Source organism: Sorex fumeus, unplaced genomic scaffold (assembly GCF_029834395.1).
Source record: "Sorex fumeus unplaced genomic scaffold, SorFum_2.1 ptg000037l, whole genome shotgun sequence".
Classification (NCBI taxonomy): domain Eukaryota; kingdom Metazoa; phylum Chordata; class Mammalia; order Eulipotyphla; family Soricidae; genus Sorex; species Sorex fumeus.
In genome coordinates, this window is record NW_026606094.1 from 2,223,908 (window position 1) to 2,250,492 (window position 26,585).

Consider the following 26,585-nt stretch of genomic DNA (forward strand, 5'->3'; position numbering starts at 1 on the left):
TTGCTGAGGCCTGCTCGAGGCAATCGATGAACAACAGAAAGACAGTGATAGGATATGAAATGCGACCAGCTTCCACAAATTCAAGGACATCTGAATACCAGTATTCAGAAGCCAGGTAAAGAACGGGCATCTGTACCTTTTTATGAGGAAGTCTTGCCCATCATCTATTTTCATACAACTCAGGAAAGATACAACCTTGTGTTTAGAATGAGAATATGCAATCAACAATCACTGCAGACCTTGTTGCAGGAATTGAATGGGACCCCCAGAATGAGGCCTGGGTTTTTCTACCAGCACTCCAAAGTAGAAGTAATGTTGCTTAATTGGGGAGCAAGTAAATGTAATACACTCAACGCAATGGAAATAAAGGATGTAGGGATTCAGAAAGGGATAAATCTCAAACATATGATCCCATTTATATGACATTCTTGTCTTGCAAAATATAAAAACAATAAACAGATGAAAGTTTGCTGCCAGGGACTAGGACAAAAGCCAAAGGTTGATGCCAAACAGTGCAGAAGAATTTGCTGGCAATGACAACATCCCTTCTCTGACAGGTGATAGTTACAAGTGTGGATGGGTTGCAAAATGTACTTGCAAAATATGAAATTTATCATATTCCAAAAATGATAAATCTATACTCTATGTGTAAAAATGCCCAAATTTCACAAAGGAACAAATAACAAGCAGACTATGCAATATTTTAGTTTTCAAATTAAGAAACCTCTTTTCTGAGTTAAGTAATTTTTAAGTGTCTCAGAGAGAATAAGTTCAAAATTAAGCACTCAATTATTTTTGATAAACCAATCTCATCGACAATTCAATACATTAAAGGACATAAAAAAATTTCCAATGGAAAATAATTTAGAAAAGAAATCAGGGGCCAGAAGAGCCAAGGACGACGACAGGTCCCAGAAACTGCATCTGCAAGTAGCAATTCTTGGGTGATTGCTATCAGAAAGGACTGAGGTCCTCCCAGCAGGCTGCCTTGGAGAAATACTTTCTTCAAATAAAGAAAAATGCACTACTAAGCACCTATGCCTATTGACATTTCTTCTCTGCCTGGAAATTAAACCCATGTGATAGGGCTTAACGTGAAAAAATAATATCCAATTCTCAATCAAATGAACACGCTATATAGGCTTAGAGATTACTCTTTTATTGAATGATTTTCAGTTTCCCAAATTTAACCAGTTGAAGCGATGCTGGGAGAACTGTTCGCTTGAACCTTTGACTTACCTTACAAGGCTGTATAGGGAGTAAGGGCGGAGCATACTCCACATTCGGCATGCAAAGTGCAGAGAACGCTGTATTTGTGCATCACACGAAACAGGTAACAGTAATTAGCCAACTAATTAGAAAAAAGAAACCACTCTACAGCCTTGCATTTGTGCTGAAGTCAGTCTTTTTCCAAATCTGAACGAGAAGCAGCGGCAGTCAGGCAGAGACGAGGTATAGCCTTCATCAGGCTAATCCACAGACTCACTCAGAGTTAGGGTTTCTAATGTGTGAGGTCCAGAAAAGGTTTCACAAGCCCCACCTTCCACCTGGACCCTGCTTTATCTGCAGATGCCCCTTATCACCATACCTTTAACTTCCTGACAGACAAATTCTGACTTTGTAAATTTCAGCAGCTCTTCTTGGGGTGCTTAGGCAGCTTGAGCATCTTCTTGGCCCACCCCGAGTACTAACAGATGAATCCCTTTTATTATCCATCAGGGGAACCATATACTACATTTTTAAATGCTACTGGCTACTTCAGTTTCGATGCTCAGAAGAGTTACTTTATTATGTAAGTTAAATACAAGTACTCAAAAATAAAAATACAAATGATTTTTAACATTAATTTTTTTGGTTTGGGGGGCCACATGCAATGATGTTCAGGGGTTGCTCCTGTCTCAGCACTCGGGAATTACTTCTGGCAGTACCTGGGGGACTATATGGGGTATTGGGGATTGAACCCGTGTTGGCTGTATGCAAGGCAAATGCCGTACTGCTGTACTATTGCTCCAGTCCCGAGGAACAGAAATTTTGAAGGGGGAAAAAAAACCCACATTTATAGGGGGAATTTACAGTATCAAGTCATAGTTTCTATTTATTACAAATTTTTCTTTAAATATATGACATTTATCCAAGCTGTATATCAAATAAGCCATTATTTGGTTGGTAAGAAAGTGAAGCAATTTCTACTTTAAACTGCTAAAGCCAATTATCAGAAAGTTACCATAGAGTCAATGATACCAAAAAGTAGCAGACTTTCAATACCTACTAGTTTTCTAAGAATAAAATGATGGGTGCTTATAGAAATAACAGACATTGTGGACATTTCTGGGGAAGGGTGTGAGACTGGTCCAGCTCATGCAGGGTCAATGAGAACATGGAAGAAGGTGTATTAACCAGTCTGCAACTCTGAATGTCAGTTACAAACCCATAACTTTAGAAGGGTTGGAGAGACAGTTCAGGGGAGGTGTTGACCTACATATGGCATACCCGGGTTTAATCCCCTGCACTGCATATGGTCCCCCAAGGGTCATGAGAAAGCTGAGGTGACAGCCAGGCATGGCTTAAGAACAACAACAACAACAACAAATTAGAATGTAAAAACGAACAAGAAACCTTACCCGAGCCCTGGAAAAGGGCTTGGTGGCAAAAAGCACAGGCTTTACAAGCCTGAGGCACTGAGTTCAATGCCCCTGTACTGTGTAGATACACCCAGTTTTCTGGGGTCCCTGGTGCCATGGCAGTGTGCCACCTCCCACAGCCTGCAGTGTGGTGATCGGAGAGCACTGCCACTGAAGAGTGCCCCCCCAGCTGGCATATCCCCCCAGGGGCCCATCATTCACCATAGCCAAATGGAGTGAGGAAAGGGGGAAAACAGGTCCCAAACACTGGTGTTTCTAAAAAAGCCAAAGATCAATACTTTCTATCACTTCCAAAGTCTCTCGGTGAGAAGTAAGGATTTTTTACAGAATCAGAAAATGGCTTGAGATAATTAAACGAAGACATGAAGAGTAAGGAATTTAAAGGCGGTTTGATGAAGCACAAGTTTTCATTTCATGGGCAAATCAAGAAATCGGGGGTAAGGAAATTGATGTTATGCTAAATGCAGCCCCTTCAGAGACAGGATCACAACTTCAGAAAAGGATGAAGGGGGAAAAAATCCAGTACCCAGTGTCGTAAAATAAAAAATTAAAACTAAGTGTTAAAGGTTAGATGACTGAAATTATTTAAGCACTCCTTAAAAGTCCCATGGCCATTCATTTTTTTTTTTGCCCAAAGACATGCAAATTTAGCTATAATAAATCTCAAATAAAAGCTTTATCAGATCTAATTAGTCTCTTCAGAGCCCTGCATATTTAAAGAGTTAATAAAAACAGACCATCATAAAATTTGGAAGAATAAGTTCTCATTTTGGAGCATGGAGTAAAAGGGTAACCATTCTAGAAATTATTAAGAGAGAAGGTCACATTTTGAAGAAAAAAGTGCATCAAAATTAAAACCCAATAATTTTGTTAAGTAATAATGCATAAATTGATGTTAAAAAAACTGTTATCACTGGCCTAAGCATCTAGTTTATATAACTGTTCCAAGAAAACAGAGACAATGATTAAGCTACAAGAATCAATGTTGTCTGAAAGGAAACTACAATCCAAATAACCTAAGCATCCAATAGGAATGCTGATTAAATAAGCCAGTTTATTCCTAAGACAGAATAATAGCTAGGCATAGAAAGTGAGGTCCAAGTCTTTCATGAAAAAATATAATTGAGGGTGCCAGAGAGATAGTACAGCAGGTAAGGCGCTTGCGTTGCATGTGGGTGACCTAGGATTGATCCCAGGAACCCCATGTTGTACCCTCAGGCCTGCCAGAAGTGATCCCTGAGCACTGCTGGATGTGGCCCCAAATGAAAACCAAAACCGAATAAAACAAAATCGAGTGGGAAAAAAACAAACGCCAACTTTGTGTTTGAACAGATCATATACTTAAGACTAAAGTATATAATACTTTAGTCTTACATATACATAACACAGGATAAAGCACTTGCCTGGTACATGGCAGACTTAGGTTTGATTTCAGGCACCGTGGTGTATCATACTGACTGGAGTGACCCCAGAGCACAGAGCCAGGAATAAGCCTTGAGCACAGTCGGTGTGGCCCACTCCCCAATCCCTCACAATAAAACTAAAGGCATCAGTGATGTGGCTCGTGTGGTCAAGAAAATGCCTAGCATGTGAGGCCCTGAGTTTGATTCCCAACACAGCAACCCCCCCCCCCCCCCCCCCCCCCCCCGCCCAGCACAGGTTGGAGTGATCGTTATTTAAACAGTAAACAGAACAGCAAAACACCTGAAACACCTGGAAGCTTAAATCATTTAAAAGAAGGGGGGGGGGGGAGAAAGAATCTGCTCCCGTATTTTGGTGAATACTTTATTTTCACTAAGAATTTTCTAATGGAAGCAGTAGAGACGATTTTGTTTTTTTTCCCCTGGCTTATTTATATTTATGCACTTAATAGCAGAAATTCTGACAGAAAGCTTGTGTTTTTATCCTTCGTTTCTGTGTGCAAAAGAAGAAAATATATTAAGATTCAGGGCTGATTCAGCTTTGCTTAGACAAAACTTACAAATTATTTACCAGATGACTGCCTCTTCAGTTTTTTAGAGCCAACGCTCAATATTCTCTAGAGTGAATTAGTTCTTTGTAATTGTCTGACATATTTTGAGAAATAAATATTAAGGACCCCATAAGTCAGTAAATTGAATTAAAAAACCATCTTGACCTGCTGTGCAATTTGCCCCAGGAGCTCCTCAAACCAGACTCGGTGCCTGATACCACTGATAGCAAAACCCAAGGATCACATGTTTAACTTCCCTAATTATGGGACAGAGACATCCAGAGTGTCAACTATAGGTGGAAAACAAACAAATCATACAGAAGCACGAAGCCTAGTAAAGTCAGTGGCAGGATGAAGCATTCTATGGTGTGGATTTGGTACAGATTTCATGAAAAGCACCTAGAATCTGGTGCATATGGAAAAGTGTGTAAAAAGAGGGTCAATCTCTACCAAAACGAGACTTACCTCTGTAAGTCACTTTAATGCTATCTGTGATATAGTGTCTCAGCATGATAACATGAGAGGTCTATTTGGGAATTCAAACTCTTCCTCAGGAAGAGCACCTCATTAATCCCAGTCTCGCATAAAAACATTGGCATGAGGGCATTCCATGTGGATGTGTTGGGGCTGGACTGAGCTACCAGGATAAGACCAAGTAAACTGCTCCGCACAAGGGCAGGAACATAAGGACCCATGAAGGTGAGCGAGATTTCTCGTGTGTCCTGACTGGTTTGGATGAGGCTGAACATCTTTTTTTTTTTTTCATCTGCTTATGGTATTAATCATATTACAGGAATTCCTTACAACAGTACAGGACAAGCTATTATTGAAAGAGCAAATTGCTCACTTAGAGAAATGTTGCTGAAACAAAAAGGGGGTATATATACAGATTCTCCCAGACAGCAGTTATCCAGAGCACTGTTAACTTTCTCTAAAAAAAAAGAAAAAGAAAAAGAAAAGGTAAAAGGTAAAGGTAAAGGCCCTCCCGTTGTTCATCGATTTGCTCGAGCGGGCCCAGTAACGTCTCCATTGGAGACTTTGTTGTTACTGTGTCTGGCATATTGAATACGTCACGGGGAGCTTGCCAGGCTCTGCCGTGCGGGCGAGATACTCTCAGTAGCTTGCCGGGCTCTCCGAGAGGGGCGGAGGAATCGAACTCGGGTCGGCCATTATGGCTGCGTGCAAGGCAAACGCCCTACCGCTGTGCTATTGCTCCAGAAAAAGAAAAAAAAAAAAAGATGTTCAGCCTCATTCAAACCAGTCAGGACACACGAGAAATCTCACTCACTTTCATGGGTCCCTATGTTCCTGCCCTTGTGCGGGGCAGTTTACGTGGGATCATCTGGGTACCTCAGTCCAGCTCCAACATGGATGGTATTCTTTGAACAGCGACTCAGAGGATCCAACCTCTAGACTGTGGAAAACCAGGTACCCCAGAAAGCAAGAATGAAACCCTAGGATAGAGGCAGACAGTCTCACACTGACAACGTCTTGTGTTCCCTTCTCCATCAGGGCCAATGGAAGCACACCCCAAAGACTTCTCACTTCTTCAAAACTACCTCGTCACGGTATTACAGAGATATCCCCACTGACTATCAGCTCCCCTAAAAATAAGACAAAGAGATGGAAGAAACTTCCTGCTCGAAATCCAGCTGAGGAGATGATAACTTTTATCCCCTCTCCCCTTCATTTCACAAAAGCTGCAATAACCTAGGCTACCTGTTGTCTGTGCTGCTAAATACACTGGACCACTCAGCTTTCAGCTTGAAGTGGCAGAACCTACTCCCATGCCCTAAAGTTCTGTGTCCCCTTAGTTGTCTATGACAATCCTTTGCCAGCTCAGGAAGTTCGACTCCTTTGGTCTCCCGACTTGTCCATGATCGCTACACTTTGGACACAAAAAGCTTGGTTTTAGGACTCATCTTTCACTATATTCTAGGCAGTTACAACTGGATGCCCACTGGTCCTGAGTTTATACATGAAGTCCAGGCGAATATTCTGGCCCTCAATTGAACAGCTCATGGGCCTCAGCTTTAAGAGATCCAGAAATTTTCTCCCAAGGCTAGGTTCTGTACAGCAGCACCAACCAGTTATAGGGGCAGGGCCCTGAGCATGCCCATACAGAACAGGGGGTTTCATGCTCTCGATATCTCATCCAAGTAACAGCCACATTCTATTAGTCTGTTTTTATCCAAGAGCACCCCAAGTTCACCTGCACAGTCACCATCATCACCCCAGTCCCAACCTCCCTTCATTCAATCTTCCTCTAGCCTGGGCTGAGAAGCAAGGTCTTGCCTCAAGTCTACCTCCACACAGTAGTGGAAGGGAAAGGGGTATGAGGCTGGCGATGGTGTGGGAAGGTAGGGGGGGACAGGCAAAGTTTGCAGGCCTAATTATTCCATTCCCATGTCTATGATTTCTGATTCTTCTTCAGACAAAATTCACAGATTTTATCAAGAACCCTAAGATTTTGGTCTAGGCTCTAGCTTCTGGTAATGGACCCCTAGGTGTCGGTTCATGCTCTAACTTCCGGTAATCGACCCCACGGTGTTGGTCCCTGCTCTAACTTCTGTAACGGTCCTCACAGCACAGCAATGATGGCCTGGCCTTTATAACCTTTGTAAATGGTGCAGTTTTATTATTCAGTGCTTACTAAGACCTTCTTCCAGGTCCTTCCTTGACTCTCATCTCCTTAGAGAGACTGACCACCCAGAATAAGATGTGGCCAAGAATATCTTCACTCTCACAGGGCTCTCCATCCAGCACAGCTATGCTCAGATAAGAACTGTATCAGCCTGTAAAGGACTGTAGATCCGCAACACCTCACATTGTGTCTGGCATATAAAAAGTTCGTGACAAACATTTATTGTTTGATCAGTCACTGACTCAATGTGACAAATGCATTTTAAAAACAAGCAGAGAGCATATGTTAAATGTCAAATGCAAGATAAAGAGGCGGTAAGAGAACTCAGGAGAGGAAGGAAGTATGATTTGGGACTTGAATTGGATGAAGAGTCTGAAATAGGAATACTCCTGATGGTAATGATGATGGTGATGGCAGTTATCATTTACAGAGAAGTTTTAAGTGTTCCACAGAATGTTCAGCAATTGAATAATAATCACAGCCACGTAACTACTGCTGTCTGTTGCGTTCTTATGTCAATATTTAAGCTGTTCCAAACACTTCACAGGTATCAACTCAGTCACTCATGTCACAACCTAATGAGATAACAGACAATTAAGACAGTCATTTTCCAGGGGCTGGAGTGATAGCACAGCGTTTGCCTTGCACACGGCCAACCCGGGTTGATTCCCAGCATCCCATATGGTCCCCCGAGCACCACCAGGAGTAATTCCTGAGTGCAGAGCCAGGAGTAATCCCTGAGCATCGCTGGGTGTGACCCAAAAAGAAAAAAAAAATCATTTTCCAGACGGGCAAAGTATGGCCTAAGAGCTCAAGAACTTCCTCAAGGTGGCACAGCAATAAGAAAGGGAATGAGACTTGAACATGGGTGATGTGGAGGGCTGTTACTGACAGCTCTCTGCTGCCCATATTCTAGAAAGCAGGGCTATCCTTCTCACCTGCAAACTTTAGCCTAAGAAAGTCGATCCTGCATCTCAAAGCCAGGACATATTGCTCCAAATACAGTTACAAACTGCTTTCGCTCATCACCTAGTAAATCAAGTTTAAACTTTGAGCCAGAGAGATAGTATTGAGGTTAAAGTGCTTGCTCCAGACAGTTAATACATACAGTCCCAAGCACCAACAGGAGAGAAACCTGATCACAAAGTAAGGAGTAGCCACTGAGCACTGCCGGGTGTGGCACACAAAACCCAACCCTGCTCTCTCCCAAAAGTTTCCCCCTTCTTTCTGGGTTTAGAAGCTAGTGAGAAAAACCAATGTACAAATGCCATCTGGAGAAGAGTTACTAATCAATACATCAACAAGAACAAATCATGGTAATCAGTGATTATGTTGGGAATGTAAATTGGTGCAACCATTTTGGAAAAATGGTACATAGTGTCCTCAAGAAACTAAAGTTAGAGTTTCCACATGACTCAGCAATACCACTTTTGGGTATCTATTGGATGAAAACATTAATGTGAAAAGCCATGTGCATTCCAAAGCAGGTAACTTGGTTACTGCAGTTGTTTAGCTTTGTAATAGCTAAAATGTGGAAGTATCTGTTGACAGATAATGAGATAACCAAGGTATAGTAAATTTATGAGAACTATTCTTCAACTATAAAGATGAATCTTTGCCATCTGCAGCAAAATGGAAGACGGGGATTATCGGAAGGTAAGAAATCAGAAGGGAAAAAGATTGCAAACCTTCATGCCTATGTGCACTGTAATATGGAACTGATGAAGAGACAAAACTAAAAGTTAGAACAGTCAGGTTACTGGAAGAGAGTGGGGGCAGGGAGACAAAACAGTGCTCTTGGTTGTCATTTACCTTATTATTGTAAGATTCAAGAGTAGAAAATGTCCCAATTACTTCTGCTTTCTTATTGTTTGGAGAGTTAATAAAATGAGGCATTTTGAAAGTGATTGGAGCATAACTGACAAAGCCCAGAGCAGATCTCATGCTTCACCATCCTCAAGAACACCAGTGGTTTGTTTTGCCAACATTCCTTAATCTCTTGAGTCACTGAATTAGGAGTGAAAACGCAGAATCCCCAGAAGAACATCATCTAGTTGCCACCACAGAGATACACTGGTTCTGAGTTCTTTAAACATTCAGAATAGCACACAGGGCCTTTTCCACTAGAACAACTAGCAAGTGGACATCAACAACATGGGATTGCTCAGAGATATTAATCACCCGGAAGCAAGTGGGCCATCCCCTCACCTCGAAGATTCATTTGCAACCAAGGAAAATTCCACTGTTTTCATAAGGGGGAGAAAAAAAAAAGAACGATTATGTAAATGCTGAAAAGACATGATCAGAAGGCATGGTCAGAAGGAACTGCACATTCTGAGAGGAAGAAATGTCACTCAACAAGAGCCAAACAGTTATACAGTTCAAGTCAGAGGACTAAGAACTTAAGCAGTGGGAGTGAGAGGCTGTGCTAGGAAAGAAAATGCAGTGGGTTCTACCGAGGGTGGAGGGTCTGAGGGTACATGCTATAGTCATGCATGAACTCTAGAAGATACAAGACATCTTGCTCCACATTCAAAACTGTGATACAATTTATCAGAGTTTATATTCTAGACACTGCATTAAGACTTCCAATGTTTCTTCTAAAAAGACCATTTCCCAAGGAAATTCAAAACTGATGGGGCATTCCAAAATGAACCTGAGTTCTGGTTTAAGGAGATTTGCCTGGACACTGCAAGGAGGGCCTAAAATTTTGTGCAGCAAATTCTGTAGGGAGTAAGGAGAAGCATGCTAAATAAAGCCTTAAAGTACAAGTAAGCAGAATGTCTATGTTAGTAAAATGACTTACTTTGAAATGTTTATATAAGCAATAGCCACAGGACAAAATGAGTTTTAGTCAAGGGCTAAGCAGTGTTCTGCTGGTAGAGAGTGAGCTGTGGCTGGGGAGAAATATTTCCACTTTTATCACATCACACAGCAGCTGTAGGACAGTTCAGACAATCCACTCACACAGCTGAACCTGGGAATCGGGAATTTTATCAGGTATCTTCAAATTCCTCTTGCATTCATTTAGCCAAGCCTATAATGGGTTCATTTACTGAATTGGGATCCATGAAATCGAATCACAGAACAATATCCAGCTGAACCCAGAGAATGGGAAAGAAGCGAGGTGCCTGAACCAGCCAGAGCAGAATGCAGGCTAACAGCAGCTCTCTTTGGAAAGGAACCACTTTGCGAAAAGCATTCCTGGATACTCTCAATTTCTGTTCTCCTTCCCTTAAACAAAGAAGATTGACAAAAATCCTTACAGCTCAGGATGTTTATATGAAAAAAGCTAGGACCCTGTTTCTTAGGGGCTGTTTGTATTCATTCCATGTTTGAAGTCGCAGTTAAAGGAATCAGAAGGGGAACTGGAAAAATTGGCAGCAGGTATCTTCCTGAAAACAGATTTCACTACAGTGACATATCAAATCTATGATTATTTTGGAAAGAAGGGATTTTACGATAAGAAGCAACAAATGTCTACTAGAAGTTCTCTATCTCCAAGCAAGTCATCTGATCCAAGATTTCTGCAGAGGTGCTGAATTGCAGAGCTGGGATCCACCCAACAAATGTCAGAACACAGCGCCATGCCTTGTCTTCAATGCCCATTCGCTCTCCTGCCATCTGCTATGGTGCCAGAAATTTCCAAAACAAAAGACTGCTGGTGAACGGAAATGGCAGACTGGTAAGATGCAGGTACTGAAAAAGGCAGGCCGCAGATTCGAGGGGCATTCACTTTAGCACTTTCACAACCAAACAGCTCTGCACATTTCCAGGTATAGCATCGGTGAGAACAAAGTGTTTTCAAAGCACATAATTAAATGATCTCTTATTGCCCAATGTTCCAAATGGTTGTGGAGTTCCCTCTTGTTGCTGCAACTACTTCCCCTATTAAAGGATAATTTTCAACCAAGTAACATCAGGGCTCTCAGACAATTATAAAATGAACATGTGTTATATTTCATTCTAATCCTCTAAGTCATGAGATAACCAGAAAGATATTACAATGGGTTCTAAGGCCATCAAAGACACACACACACACACACACACACACACACACAGTTAACAAAGAATGCTGAAATGAATTTGCTAAAGATGCAGAACTGCAGAGCGAAAATTTGGAATCATTTATTTCCTAGGATGGAAAACAATTGTATCTATACAGGATGAGCCACACTTGGACAAAGAACAATCGTTGACAATTCTACCAGGTCTTCACGAGTTAAATTTTCTCTCTACAAAGGTGGAAATCAGTCCAGGAAAAATAAATATGTAAACCCCCTAAGAATCAGATAACCCTAAAGGGCAGGCTAAGCAATTCACTAGAGAATCTTCTCCTCTCCTCTTTGCTCCCCCCCCCCCCCCCCACACACACACCCCGGGCTGTGCTCAGGCCTTAGTATCAATTCTGCATCCAGGGATCACTTCTGGTGAGGTTCAGGGGATCATATGTGGCACAAGGGATTGAACTTGGGCCTGCAATGCACAACGCAGGTGCCTTACCCACTGTACTCAACTAGCTACCCACTTTCATCCAGCTTCAGTCTTTACAAGTTTGCTGGCTACTCCCAATTAAAGTAGGAGATTATGGCCTAAGCCTCAAGCCCTACAAAAGACTTGAGCAAAACAAGACCACACACACACAAACTGTGACTCAGTGGAAAGGTAGATCAAATTTGTAAAGGGAGGTGCATAAAAACAACCAACAATTGTGCTGAGTGCCCAAGTACAAATCCTGAAAACCCTCACAATGTCCTTCAGTTATCATTCAGAAACATGATCCAGCCCAGAAATGCTCCCGGATGTCCTGAGGCGAGGGCAAGAGCCCGGCTGCTCTAGGAAGCCCCAGCAGGAGGATTTCACAAAACCAGAAGCCACACAGGGATCCTGTGCTTGAGATGAACCCTGGCCAGAAGTCAGGCAGGGCCCCTGGACTGGTTGGGTGGTGAACAGCTGAAGCAAACTCCCCTGAGACGTTCTTACCCTGAAAGGAGCTTTCAGAGGAGCTACCCCTCTGGCATCGTGGAGGCTGTGGGCCTCTGTGGGAGTCAGTGCCTTTCTGAGCGGCGAGATTCTAACTCAAGGACCACAAAGATTGTACGGTGGGTAGGGTGCTTGCCTTGCAAGTGGCCACCCTGAATTTAACCCCCAGCGCCCCATATGGTCCCCTGAGCCCTGCCAGGCATGATCCCTGTCAGGTATGGCCCCCAAAACATAAGTATAAGTAAATAAAGGTAAAGGCCCTCCCGTTGATTGTCGATTTGTTCGAGCGGGCCCAGTAACGTCTCCATTGGAGACTGTTGTTACTGTGTTTGGCATATCGAATACTCTCGGTAGCTTGCCGGGGTCTCCGAATAAATATTTAAGACCCAACACAATTAGTTGCATATGGCAGTCCATTTCAGTTCTTGCACATGGGTGGAGAGAGAAAGAAGAGAAGACCAATATCTTCATGACAATATGAGTTCCCAAATATAGGTAAGCAGCAGGAAAACACCCAGAACCCATCAAGGCACTACCTGTGGATTCTCCACAAGAGACTGTCCATCTGGAGAGTGAGCTGGGAATCCAGCTAACTGACTCTCACCGGGCTCCTGTGGGACTTTCCAAGGGTGGCAAATTGTATGAGGTCAGACCTTCCAGCGCTCGGCACACCCACCTGCCTTATCCACACACCATGGAGGCACACCAAAACAAGGTTGACACCCATGGGACAATCACTATGGGAAAGACTCTCTAAACCAGCAGTCAACCAGGAAAGGATCATGTGTTACCAAATTTCCAGAACTGAAGGAGGAATGGGCAGAACTCTAGAACCTTGTGAGAAGAAAACCTAAACAAGTATGTCAGAAGACATAGGAAGAGGCTGCCAGTTAATACAGATCTTTAACTGCCTGGTTGGCTGTCCACACATCCATTCATCCAAACATCTATACATCCATCCATCCATCCGTCCATCCATCCATCCATCCATCCCACCCCACTCTATCTCCCCTCATCTATCTCATTTATTTCATCTTAATTTGTTCTTTCAAGTCTTTAAAAGTCATGATGACTCTAAGAGGAGAGGGCAACTGCTGTGTGTCCTACCAGACACCTTTGACAGACGCAGTCCAGGAAACAGGGGAGCAGGGGCCATCTGTTTTGAGGGGGTGGATGGAATTTGGGCCACACCTGGCGATTCTGGCCCCATGCTTAGGGGTCTCTCCTGGCCAAACTATCTATTTTAAAGGGACACTTTGATCCTTTATATTTCTAAGTTAGAACCCCACTGGCCAACTCTACAAGTCTTCAAAGTCTAATTAATAGGTTAAAAACAACCAGAAAGTCTCCCTTATCTACCCACCTACAATTTCACCTCCAGAATTAGTCTTTGGATGGTCCCTCCAGGCCCTAATTGAAGCTCAGTTGCAGTGATAATATTATGCATACCCAGCAAAATCAGTCAGAAACTGTAAACAAAGAACGTTTACACACATGTAGCATAACAAGAAGCAAACTCAAAAGAGAAACCCAGCAGCCAGTAGCAATTAAAAGGCAGGGATTTCATGATCGCAAGTTGAGAGAATAGCAAGAGTAGACAAGAGCAAAATTAACTGACCAACTGAACTGAACTCCACCCTTCATGATGAGGCCAAAGGTGCTTGGAGCAGGAGAGCCTATGGCATTGATCTGTCTCATTTGGGGGCTTTTAGAAATGACAAGGGAAAGGGGCCGGAGTACAGCAGGTAGAGCTTGCATGCGGCCAACCTTGGTTCAATCCCCGGCACCCCATATGGTCCTCCAAGCACTGCCAGGAGTAATTCCTGAGAGCAGAGCCAGGACTTAATCCCTGAACATCACTGGGTGTGACCCTAAAAGCAAAAAACAAACAAACAAAAACCCCACAAAAAACCAACAACAACAAAAACCAAAAATGACAAGGGAAGTTAGGATAACGGCAGAGGTTTACATTTTTTTTCAGCCAACAAACTTCACAACAGCCCAGGCACCAGAGAGGAAAGAAGAGAGACAGAGGAAACAGAGGGAAAGTGAAACAGACTGAGTCACGGAGTCCTACTCACACCCTGACGGAAGAGTGGGTGATGAGTTCCAGGAGGAAACTGGTGCCTGTGGCTTACAACCTGGAGGGTGGGGAGCTCTCGCATCTCCGAACTATAATTGATTTGCGCAATCTACCAGAACAACCATAAGCCACACACTGGCTCCGTTTCACTATCTATATTGCACTTTATCTGCACTGTATCTGCAGGAGATCCTATTTATTATAGAGCAGGCTGCAGCAAAAACAATAATAAACCAAAGATAAGAAATCGCCTTATATTCCACTGACATGCCCAATCCCACGTTTTGTACTGTGCTGAGAGCAAGAGTGGAGGCAGGATCAAAATAAATTCACTAGTAACGAAAATGTGGCTATGCCAAGATCAAGTGCCACCACTGAACCATCCAGCAAAATCAGATGGGATCAGATGCCAGGAGAATGGACTTCTGGTTTCACACTGAGGGCACCTTTGAGGGTGGAACCGGTTCTACAGCATTAGCCATGATTTGGATCTCCCACTTCTTTGGGATCCAAACAACCAAACAGGCAGCATTTCCGCTCTTTGGGGGTTACCCTGGAAACAGATGCAAACGTTGCAGAAAAGCGAAGTTGAACAAAGCTCTAGCTAAAGAGGTGGGGCTCAATCAGATGGTGTCACACATAACTGCCACGGACCTTGAACCTGTCTATATTCACATTCAAACAACAACCCACAACCTGCAAGCTGGCAGGTATGCTATTTCTGAAAAGTCAACCTGTTGGAATGCCTGACGGGGAAGGAGGGAGGCTCCACTGGGAGTGTCGGGGGCTGTGGCAGCATGGAGGAAGCAGAAGGCTGGCTGGGTTCCTTTCCACCGTCCCCTCCCCAACACTAAGCTGCCCTTCTGCAAGCTCAGTCTCCCACAAGGGGCACTCCCACATCTGACCCCTTCAGGTCCAGGGCATCTGCTTTTGAACGGGCAAGAGAAGAGGTAGGCATGATGGGGAGAAGCAACCCCAAACTGTGCAGGTGGGGAGACCAAAGCGCACAGTTTCCTCGACTCACTGTCGTGACACAACTATTTTCTGTTGGCACGATTCCTGAATGCATTCAAGAGACAAAAAACGGGACACTTAGATGTCTCCAGCATCCCAAGGATGAGTATTTCTCTCTCTCTCTCTCTCTCTCTCTCTCTCTCTCTCTCTCTCTCTCTCTCTCTCTCTCCATCTTTCTAGTAAATTATATCGGCACATAGTAGAGCGTAGCATCTTGTCAGCTCAACCAAAACTTCCATCAGCCAAGATCTGCAGCTAAGGGGGAGTCCCTACTAAGGGATCAATGGGGTGGTGGAGGGGGAGAAGGTAGAGGGGGAGAAGCCCTCACTGTGAAAGATCAAAAAAAAAAATTAAGACCCTTTGATGAGCCCACTATGCCTGTGTGCACGACAACAACTTTCTTTCTGGGTGTTTTGTCTGACAGTAAGCTAGCTCTGTGTCTGGCACTTCCCGGCTTCCAGCCCGCATAGCGAGCTCCCAGAAGCTGCAAACCCTTCCACTTCACTTAAATGGTACAGGGCACTCTCCATCCCCCGCTCCACACACACACACACACACACACACACACACACAATTTAACACAGGGAAAGCTAGTGGGGGTAAGCAAACTGTTAAAGAACCCCCTCCACACACACTCCCCCCAATAATCGAAGCAGAATGTGCCAGGAAGGTAGACAAGGTCACCCTGACATCTATTTCGATGGAATAGCTTCTTCCTGTTCACCCGAGCGCTTGTTCAAGCTTTCCTCTTTTATTTATGTGGTAACCGAGGGAGATTTAACTGGCATTTATTTTTAAATAACTTAACAGCAACCCAATTCTGCAATAGCAGATAGAGAAGAGAAAATTGCATGAAACTGGGCTACAGCTTATGAGGGGAGGGGCACACACACAAAATTAAGACATGTTTCATAAGTACTCCACTCCCCGCAACCCTGCTCTGCACCAACCCCGGGCAGTGAAAGCCAACCAAGTCAAACCAAGGCAACAAGGAAAGCACATGCAAGTGGGAGGCCGGGACCACAGGGTCACTCGGTGCATAAGTAGCCCGCAGCCTGGCCAGCCCAGAGCATCCAAGTCTAAGTGAGATCTCCCCTCTCTGCTGAGCTCCGCAGACCCACAGAAAGCCCCTCTCCCGAAGCAGGAGTCAGAGGGTAGGAAGCCTGGGATGTACCCACCAGAGGCTTTGGCGTGGGCACAGCTGAAGGGAGAAGAGGCACTATTAGGTTTTCCAAAGCATCTCCCTCCCAGAGATAGGGAGGGAGGTCGGGCCACACCTAGCAGTGCTCAGGACTTGCTCTGGGCTCTGAGCTAAGAATCACACCTGGAATTGGCTCAGGGGACCACATGGGGTGCCAGGGAAGGAACCAGCGGGCGCAGGCTGCCTGCAAAGCAAACTCCTTAACCCCTACTCCATCCCATAGTCCTCCGAAGCAGAGGTTTTCAACTTATTTCCCCACTGTTGAACAGCCCCCAAACTGCCTGCTGGTGACAAATGTCATCGCCAAAAGAATGTTAAGGGGAATGTGCTGACAATGACACAGAAGCTGCCACGGGAGCTCCTAATCAACATGTAGACAAGGTCCCCTGCAGGGGAAGTCACAGTGACAAGTGGCCTGCTGCCATCCCCCCCACCCCCCAGGGGGACACGCCTGCTGACTCCATGCTCAGGCTTAAAGGCCAAGCAACAGGTTTCCAAGCTCCCCGGGCAGATCAGCAGCCACGGACTCGGACTTGCTCCCAGAACAGAGGCACCACACAGAATTTCTTGGGAAGGCCCAATTAATGGTGGTAATGCTGCTCAATCTGTAGTCTGTGTAAGATACAACAGAGCCACACTGCTTGAAATAAAACAGGGTACCATTCTTCCTCGGCAGGGGAGCTGGCCAAACACATTTATATCCAGCAATCACAAGAACAACAGGAACAACCTAACAGGAAGATAATACAATCTACTTTTTTGGAGGGGTCACACCTGGCAATGCACAGGAGTTACTCCTGGTTCTGCACTCAGGGATTACTCCTGGCAGTGCTCAGGGGACCATGTGGGATGCTGGGAATCAAACCCGTGTTGGCCGCTTGCAAGGCAAACACCCTACCTGCTATGCTATTGCTCCAGCCCCAAGATAATACAATCTAACTCATCACCGAGGGCTAGTTTCAGCTCCGGGAGCTTTGGTTTGTGGCAGTTTTTGCTTCTGGGGGCCCAAGGTAAATTCTCTGAGAATCCAAGCTAAGATTTCCTAGCCTCTTTTCCTCTCCTGCCCTGGGCTAGGAGGTCCTCGATGAGAGGTGAAATAAACAGTGTGTGTCCCACCTGCATCGAGCAAGTGGCCAAGCCTTCTCTGGTCACCTCATGTCAATCAGTGCAATCAGTGTCTAGTGGACTCCACTTCTGGACAGAACACAGGCCGTGGCACCTACCATCACCATGGCCAACTGTTTCCACTTTCCCCTGGGTTCACAGCTTTATTCTCACTGCCTCCAGAATTCAAGGCACAGTGTGGCATGCTGGAAACCCTTGCCGAAGAAAGGAAACCTTCCCCATTAACACAAGGATCTATCTTTGCTGCCAAAGCCTGGATCACAGAGCTAGGGCAAAATCCTACTCGCTAATCACCCGGGCTCTGCCTTTGGGGAAGTCAAAAGTATTTGAGTCATCCATCTTTCTCCATCATCTATCTCTATTACCGCAAAGGATGCGTGCACATTTCTCCCACTTCCAGGCGGCCAGGAGAAGGCGATGAGGAAATTACATTAATACTTGGATGTGTCCTAAGACCTATACTTGACCTTTTCCTGCTAAGACCGCCCAGCAACAGTGAGAATTAAAGAGGGATTTTTAAAGAGAGGCAATTTTCGTTTAAAGACAAATGGGACAATCTCCTAGCTCATAATAATTTTCAAATGGAAAAGCAACACAGTACTAGTGCAGGTGAAAAAGCAAGGAGGAGGTTTGGACTGTCCTAGTTTGATTTCTACTTTTCCAGAATTTAAAACAGGATCCTCTCTCTCTAGGTGCACAAGCTGGAGCCCTGGAAAAATCTGCCGTCGGTGCCTGCAAACAAACCCGCTAAAGAAAACACATAAGCCAAAGGCTTTCGGTGAAGCAGCAGCCAGGGGCTCGGCGCCTCTGCCACGCAAGCTCCATTCTGAGACTGGACTCACCCCCGAGATGTCTGCCACGCGGTGGATAGGCACTTCCTTCTTGCTATGCAATCCCTTGCCATTCTTAATAGCTCTGTAAAGGAAGGAAAAACAATGATTCAAGTACAAATCATACGGCAAGGGTGGAGGGAGAGAAGCGAGGTCGTTAGTCGGGGATTCTCTCAGCTCGGTGTCTCATGGGGTAGCAGTGTGGCCAGCCTCTGCAAGCAGGTTTGCAGGAGCCTGCTTCTCTCCCACACCCCTTCTCTCCTATACCCCTTTACCAGGATTTGGCTGCTAGCTCCAGCTAGCCGAGTGTACCTGGTAATCAGAGAGAGTTCCAGAACTTGTTTCCAAATTAAAGGCATTGTTACCACATAAAGGAACAATCAGTTGGAAGAACAAAGTCCCCAGAAACAGAAGTAACGTTTCTTTTTGGTGTTTAATCACATGAAACATTTAAAATGCAAAATATGTAGCCAGTGTTCCAATTCTAATGGAAATCAGTTCCTCTCAGGTAAAAAGATAAGTTGCCCAGAATGAAGCACTATTGTAGAGACAAGTCACTTAACAGTGGGAAAAAAAATTAACCAAATGCTGGAGGACTGCCTTTAAGTCCATTTTTAATTAGCCGGGAGGGAGGGGGTGCTTAGTCTAATCCTGGTCTAATCCCTACAGGGTTGGCAACAGTATCACCACTGTTCCCTTCCAAGTCCATGGAAGACTAAGGGTCACTGTAACCATGAAGGATCTAGGGGGGCAAATTTCAAAGTAAGCACCCTACTAGATAAAGCCCCTCCAGGCACCGCTGGCCTGGACACCTGAGCAGGAAACAGGGTGTGTGTGTGTGTGTGTGTGTCTGTTGGGGTGCCTGTTATAGGGGTTCTGACTGGTGTGTATATGTGTGTGTGTCTGTTGGGGTGCCTGTTATAGGGGTTCCGACTGGTTTGGGTATGTCTGTTGGCCTGCCTGTTATAGCGGTTCTGACTGGTGTGTGTGTCTATTGGGGTGCCTGTTATAGCAGTTCTGACTGGTGTGTGTGTGTGTGTGTGTCTGATGGGGTGCCTGTTACAGCGGTTCTGACTGGTGTGTGTCTGTTGGGATGCCTGTTATATGGGTTCTGACTGGTGTGTATGTGGGGGTAGGGTGTTTGCTATAGGGGTTCTGACTGCCAGGTGGCAGTGCTGTCTGGAGCAGAATCAGTGTCGAGGACCCTCCCACTAGCACCCCTCCTGGCATAGGTTCCCTATACTTCCCCCCCTCAACAATCAGAGCAGGGGTCCCTGCTTCCCAAGGTTCTCTTTCAGGCTCTTACACCTAAACCAGCTCAGCTCACTGCAATCAATTGGAGCAGATTTTATGCCAAACTCATCCCACCACCACCACCAAACAAACAAAAACAAACACTGTCCTCCCGTTTTTCACTGATTTGCTCTAGCAGGCCCAGTAACGTCTCCGTTTTTTTTTTTTGAGACCTGTTGTTACTGTGTTTGGCATATTAAATAAGGCACAGGTAGCTTGCCAGGCTTTGCTGTGGGGGCGAGATACTCTCGGTAGCTTGCTGGGCTCTCCAAGAGGGATGGAAGAATCGAACCTGGCTCAGCCGGGCTGGCTGCGTGCAAGGCAAACGCCGCTATCACTCCAGCCCACCAAAAAAAAAAATTTTTTTTTGAAAAAAAAAAAATAGGCTGGCAATACTTAAAAACTGTGCAAGGATTATGTGGTGGCAACGATGACTGTGAGATATGGTCAACCTCACTGGGCGAGTGGGGGGGTGCAGCTCAATACGAAAGTGAGCAAATCCTATCACGGACACACACTTGGGGCATCCCAGGTACCCCTCTTCCACCCAGAGAATCTATTTCTTTCAACTGATGTGAAATGTCTCCTCTTCAGAAAAAGAAACAAATGCCTTCCTTCCAAAATCTCTTTTCCCAGCGCTCCATGAAGATGGTAAGAAATCAAAGCAAAGAATTAAGGAGAGTGGGGACTCAGTCCTTCACTTGGAGCACAACTATGCCCAGAAAGCATGTTTCCCAGTGAGTCACACGGTTCCTCCTGAACTTGAATCAAGAGCTTCAGTCTTAGAAACTGCAAATGGGTCAGGATTTTCCCTTTCTCAGTGTCACGATTTACCATACAGGGAGCTGTTAAGCATCATCCCTTTCTAAAGTTACTTGGTCAACCTCTTTTAGAATTAGGAAAAAAAAAAAAACCCAAAACAGTCTCATAGCGCCTCTCTGAGAGCCCACCCCCACCCCTAGCACCCCCCAACTGTGTCTGTGGCAGCTATTGCACCTCCTGAAGCTTCCAGGGTTTCCTGGGGGCGGTGTCCCCACTTTGCTGCTGACAATGATAAAAGGCCTGGGCTCCATTTGAAGGTTTGAGCTGCTTCTGGCTTCCCTGGGGTCTGCAGGCCAAGGGCCGAGGGCCAAAGGAAGCTTTTTATGGAAGACCCATGGCTGAAGGCCACCAACAGATCCAAGCCGGCCAGGTCTCAGAGCTCTGTGGTCCCCTCTGGCAGGCTCTCCGAGTTTGCTCTCAGAAACTCATGGAAGTTGAGCCACAGGGGCTGCTGAACTGACCTTCCCTCAGGGCCAGGCCTTCTGTGGACACAGAGGCCTCCACTCTGACCCTCTTCTAACCACAAGGACAACTAAAATAAACAGGGCCTGCCCACTGAGCAGCCGAGTTCATGGGGGAACATCGCTGAACTCTGGCCTTTCCTGGGGTATGGAGAGCAGTGCATAGCCACTGTGGGTAAAAAGAGTCTGAACAGCAAGGAAGAAAACAAACGTTCTCGAGGCAAAAAGCAGCAAATAAATGGAAAGGTTGCTTTCTGTCTGTGACCCCAAAGTGGCTCTGTGCTATCTAAGCAAAAACCCAGGATTTTTCATTGAGATTCAAGATGCTCCCCCAGAGGAGAAAGAACACCCCAAATTAGAAAACATGGCAATATGCTACGAATGACATTAGAAACCAACCATACTTTCTCTATAGTGGAGTATGAATATTAATATATACCGCAACCAAACCCACATGCAAGCGATCCCCCACCCTACCCACCTCGCTTTAAGCTCTATACCAAACTGGTTGCAAAGCCAGGATGCTCAGAGACACTGACTAAATAACTGACTCTGGCTGGGTCTGAGCTGTGCCAAGACCTTGGGCGGAGGCTGCTTTGGTGTTGGTTCTCACATTTCAGAGCAATGACCTGGGGGTGAGGCCTGCCCAGAACACCTCCCTCAGCATGACCCGGGGCTGATGTCGCAGCCAGAGCTGCTCAGACAGAACTTCCGAGTGTAGAAACCTACACACATATCTCAGCGGGCCTGATAGCGGCGTTTGCCTTGCACGCAGCCCTTGCCAAGATTGGCTTTCTTTGCCAACAGGAACCTATGTCGACCTCTGTCCCAGGACCCTGCAGGGATGCCGACTGTCCTTTGACAGCTGCATATATGGTAAGGAGGGAAGTGCAGGTCCCGGTTTTTGTCTTGTCACTGCTGCTCAGTGGGGCCACCCTCCAGCTTATATAACCATTCTCTCTCTCTCTCTCTCTCTCTCTCTCTCTCTCTCTCTCTCTCTCTCTCTCTCTCTCTCCCTCTTTCCCCCCCACCCCCTTCTATTTCTCCCCCTCCCTCCCCCCTCCCTCTCTCTCCTCTCAGGGTTTGGAAGCAGCAAGGAGAGCCCATAGCAGGTTTGCTTGCACAGGTCCCAGCTCCACAGAGGAGCTCTGCCTCCCCTCCCCACACTCCCTTCTCCCTGCAGGCTGCAGCCACTGCTCAACATCCCTTTTCATTAAGCAAGGAATGAAACTCCTGACTTCTAAACTCCTCCCGCTGTGTCTGCTTAATAGCTGCTTTTTCACAAAGGCAGGCTGGTGCTCTGGCCGGCTGGGAGAAAGGAAGCAGTGGGGCAGAACACAGCCTGCTCCTCTCCCAGGCTTTCTTCTCCAGGCAGCGGCGGTACAAAGCCCAGTGGGGTCAATAATGGACAGAAATCATCCCCGGACAGGAAAAGTGAGTACATGGCCACAAACGTGCCAATGGTTAACGGGGCAGAAGAGGGGTGGAAACTCGGCTTCCTCAGATGCGTCTAGAAGTTTCGAGAAGCTCCTGTGTGAGAGAGAAACCCCACTTAGACCACTCTTTCTTTAAGCAGCAATGGGCTAGACGAGAGCACAAGTCCTGCATGCAGAAGGGCCCCGGTTTGATCCCTAAGCACTGCCAGCAAGTAACACCCGAGCTCCGAGACAGGTGGTGCCCCAAAGGTCCACCAGCTGTGCACCCGACAGCCCTGCAAAAAAATTTTGGGGGGGCTTTTTTTTTTTTGGAGGGGTCACACACAGCTATGCACAGGGGTTACTCCTGGCTTTGCATTCAAGAATTACTCCTAGTGGTACTCAGGGGACCAAATAGGATGTTAGGAATTGAACCTGAGTTGGCTGCATGCAAGGCAAACACCCTAACCACTGTACTATTGCTCCATCACCAACCGCCCTGCAAAATTTTAAACAAATGAACAAAAACAAACAACAAAATCAGCCAAATAAATAAATAAAACCCAGCAAACTTTGAAGTTGTCATGTATGAAACGCCACTGTCTTCCTGCTAGGAAATAAAGCCAATATTGCCAAGGAGGTAAGGGGATGTTTAAAGTGAGCTTGCCCTGCTCCCTCGGCATGACAGATAAGACTCTCAGGCTCTCTTAGCAAGAGGAGTTTTCTCTTAGATTTTCGGACCCACCATTTCCAAGACACAAGCCCTGATCAGCAACACTGACACCTAACAGCAGTTCATCTTGTGCCAACAGCCCATGACATTAATTCCAATTCAGTGATGGTAGATAGCCATTTTAAATAAATCTTTTCTTTTTTCAGTGAAGTAAAAGAAAAAGTCAAAGGACTTATTGTTAGATCCAACCCCGACCCACTAATAGAGCAGTTAGCACACCAGGAATTCTTAAGTGGGGTCCTAGATTGTTTCACTTAGGAAGCTTAAGAACTATCTATGTACTATTCTAAAATGCTTCCAGAATTATCTATGTGGATTTTTTTTCTGAGGAAACAGAGCCACTTTCTCTGGAGAAACCACTTTTCACAAAGTACCAACTACTTTCTCTCATTATGCCTGGGGTTATTTGGGGATCCCAGTGGGCAGGGCTGGACCACTGAGTCGCATTCCCAGCCCCTAGAGGAACTGAATGGAGAAAATAAAGTGAGAGGGTGAACCACAATGGAGAGGTAGCAGGAAAATGAGGAAGTGAGCAGAGAGATCTGAGTGCAAGTTCACGAACTCACAGCTGTACCCGTAATTTCCCTATAATAATGATTCCCTGGAAACCAAAAATGGAACAAAAATGTCCCTTAACTCTGAAGGCTTGAATGCCTACATCTCAAACTAAAGTTCTAGCAAACTGTGCCCACTTGACCTTTGTTAACTCTCTAGGGCCCTCAGCAAGTGTTTCCAAGATAACATCAGAATCATTTACCGAGCTCACTCAGCCCTGCTGATGCTGGACCACTCATTGCACACCACCGACACAGATTCTCCGGAAAAACCCCTTTCACCATTCTTCTCCCAATGGAGCACCCTAATCAAGACTGGCAAATGGGAATTTTAATGTGTGGCACATCAGTCCCTCTTGGAATCCACGAAGGCCCATTTCCTCCCACGCCCCTCCATTCAAGCATCCTTCCGGTATCACTCTGTGGAACGGAAAAGAATCACAGATGGCCTGTAGCTGCCACCTCACTCCAACCACAAAGTCACTGGCTGGCCACCTCGGGGATCCCAGACAAGGGGTGGTTTCAGTGTTTCCTTGAACTACAGTTCACCCTGATTGTTGAAATGTACTTACCACACATTTCACTGGAGATTTTTATGAATTTCTTAAATAACACCCTTATTTTAAGAATATGATACAAAGTATATGTACATATACTTTATATACACTATATATTGTATATATAGTGAATATACATAAATATAAATGTTTATATACATGAAGTATGAGTTAACTATATTATTGTCGCAGCTTTTATTCCAGGGTATTAGTGGTACATTTTTAGGGAGTCAAAAGTTATACACAGGGCTGGAGTGGTACAATAGCAGGCAGGGTGTTTGCCTTGCATGCAGTGGCCAATCTGAGTTCAATCCCCGGCACTGCATATGGGATGTCTCCTGGGTACTGTCAGAAGAGATTCCTGAGCACAGAATCAGGAGTTACTCCTGAGCACTACCAGGTGTGGCCCCCAAACAAACAAAAAAGATAGACACAAGGTCTGAGATAGTGCTGGATAGCGTGCATGCCTTGCATGAGCCAGACCCCAGTTCAATCACTGGTACCACATATGGTCCCCTGAGCATTGCCAGGATGCACAGAGCCAGAAGTAAGTCCTAACACCAATAGGGGTGGCCCCAAACTCCTGTGCCCTTCTCAAAATTACATATAGCATTGAGGATGTGGTGCAATGATAAAGGCCTCACCTTGCATACCTGCATACATGAGGTGAGACCTGGGTTGAATTCCTGGATCTCTCTCTCTCTCTCTGTCTCCTCCCAGGCACCTCTCTCCATCTCCATATCTCTCTCTCTCTCTCTCTCTCTCCTGTGTTCTCAAGAGCCTGTCTCTCTCTCTTTGCTTTGATAGCACAGGAAGGCAGTTGCCTAAGCCCTGCACTGTTCAATGGACAACTATACTTTGAAATGGTAAGTATTACCCTATTCAGCATGTAATTATAAACTCCAACACATCATTTTCAAAATGGATTAGGTATTACTCAACTTATGCAGGTAGACTAACTCTGTGGAGAGTCACAATTCTGTCCTCAACATTTGTTCACGTACTTGCCTTGCTCAATTCTGGTGTGTCCAGTAAAGTGGTTCATGCTGGAGAGATTTCAGACTGGAGACATGGCTGAGGCCAGCATGACAAAAGGGCAGTGCGCATACCTTCATGGGCCGAGCTCCTGGCTCAGAATATTACTACTTCACTACTGCTTTGCCCGTGTCCAACAGTGTCTGGCAGGGAGGGAGGGTAGCAGAGAGTTTCAAGAAGGAAAGAATCATGTGTCAGTCACCTAAAGCCAGGTAAAGGAGACAGCAAGGAGCAGTTCGGGGGAGGGAGGGCAAGCTCTGACCTTATAGAGAGCTGTAGAGCAGAAATGTGTGAAACTCCTACTGGACAACGGAGGATAAATGGGAGAAAGGAAAATAGTTTCAACATAAAAGGCAAAAAAAGAAAAAAAGAAAAGAAAAAGCAGAACAAAGAATGAATAACTTGCTAAACTCCTGAAGGACCTCTCACAGGTGCTGTAGGCTACACTAAAGAATATGGTGTTTCAGCACGAATCAAATACAGCCATCAATGAAATGAAGCCACATGCCACAACTCCTCGGGCCTTCCCACTGGTTTCCTGGCAGCTGGAGGAAGCAGCAGGAAGGGCCTGACCCTGGAGGATAAGACCCAGAGGAGGTGCAGGTGCAGAGCGGTGAGCGTGCAAGGACTGCAGCACTGCACTTTGCAAGAAAATTGGAATTACTGGCTAGAAAGGCAGAGAAGGAGAGCATGAGCTGAAGATGAGGAGAGTGAGTCCTTTGGTCAAGGGGAGGTGAGCAGACAGAGTCCGGAGGTGTCCTGGGATGGTGAAGTGAGTAACAAGGAATGCAGGGCTGGCAGTGCAATCCAGACTAATAGAGGAAGACACGTGCTCCTGCATTAGGCGCCACCGAGACCTGGAGCATGGAACCCAGCGGCAGAGAGCAATCAGAATCATGATGGTTAGGTTGACGGCAAAAGCGAGCTAACCCGCAGGCCCATCAGACTCCAGGACTAAAGCAGGAGGTGGCCATGGTCAGGATCAGTCCCAGGTCACTGGATTCGAGTGGAAATGATTACTGAGATGTGGGCATAACCGTGGCCTTATAAACCCACCCACTCCCCAGCACCAAGGCAATGGCACAGCCCTCAAAACACAGTGTGGATGGAAACAGTCACTCCCAATTCTCCAAGATAAAAGCATCAGTCGCCTTATTTTCAAACTTAAACATACCGCCCCAGTCCTTTACATCTTAATTGTGAAAATTCATTTAGAGTTCT

At 45.6% G+C, this 26,585-nt stretch overlaps 1 protein-coding gene across 1 annotated transcript in view; it reads right to left on the reverse strand.

Annotated features, from left to right (window-relative positions):
• SND1 (staphylococcal nuclease and tudor domain containing 1) overlaps window positions 1-26,585 on the reverse strand; it is a 433,640-nt gene that overhangs the window by 150,857 nt on the left and 256,198 nt on the right. The window contains exon 14 of the mRNA XM_056118385.1: window positions 18,507-18,579. Within this exon, the coding sequence (XP_055974360.1) occupies window positions 18,507-18,579 (73 nt within the window). The remainder of the gene's footprint in view (window positions 1-18,506; window positions 18,580-26,585) is intronic.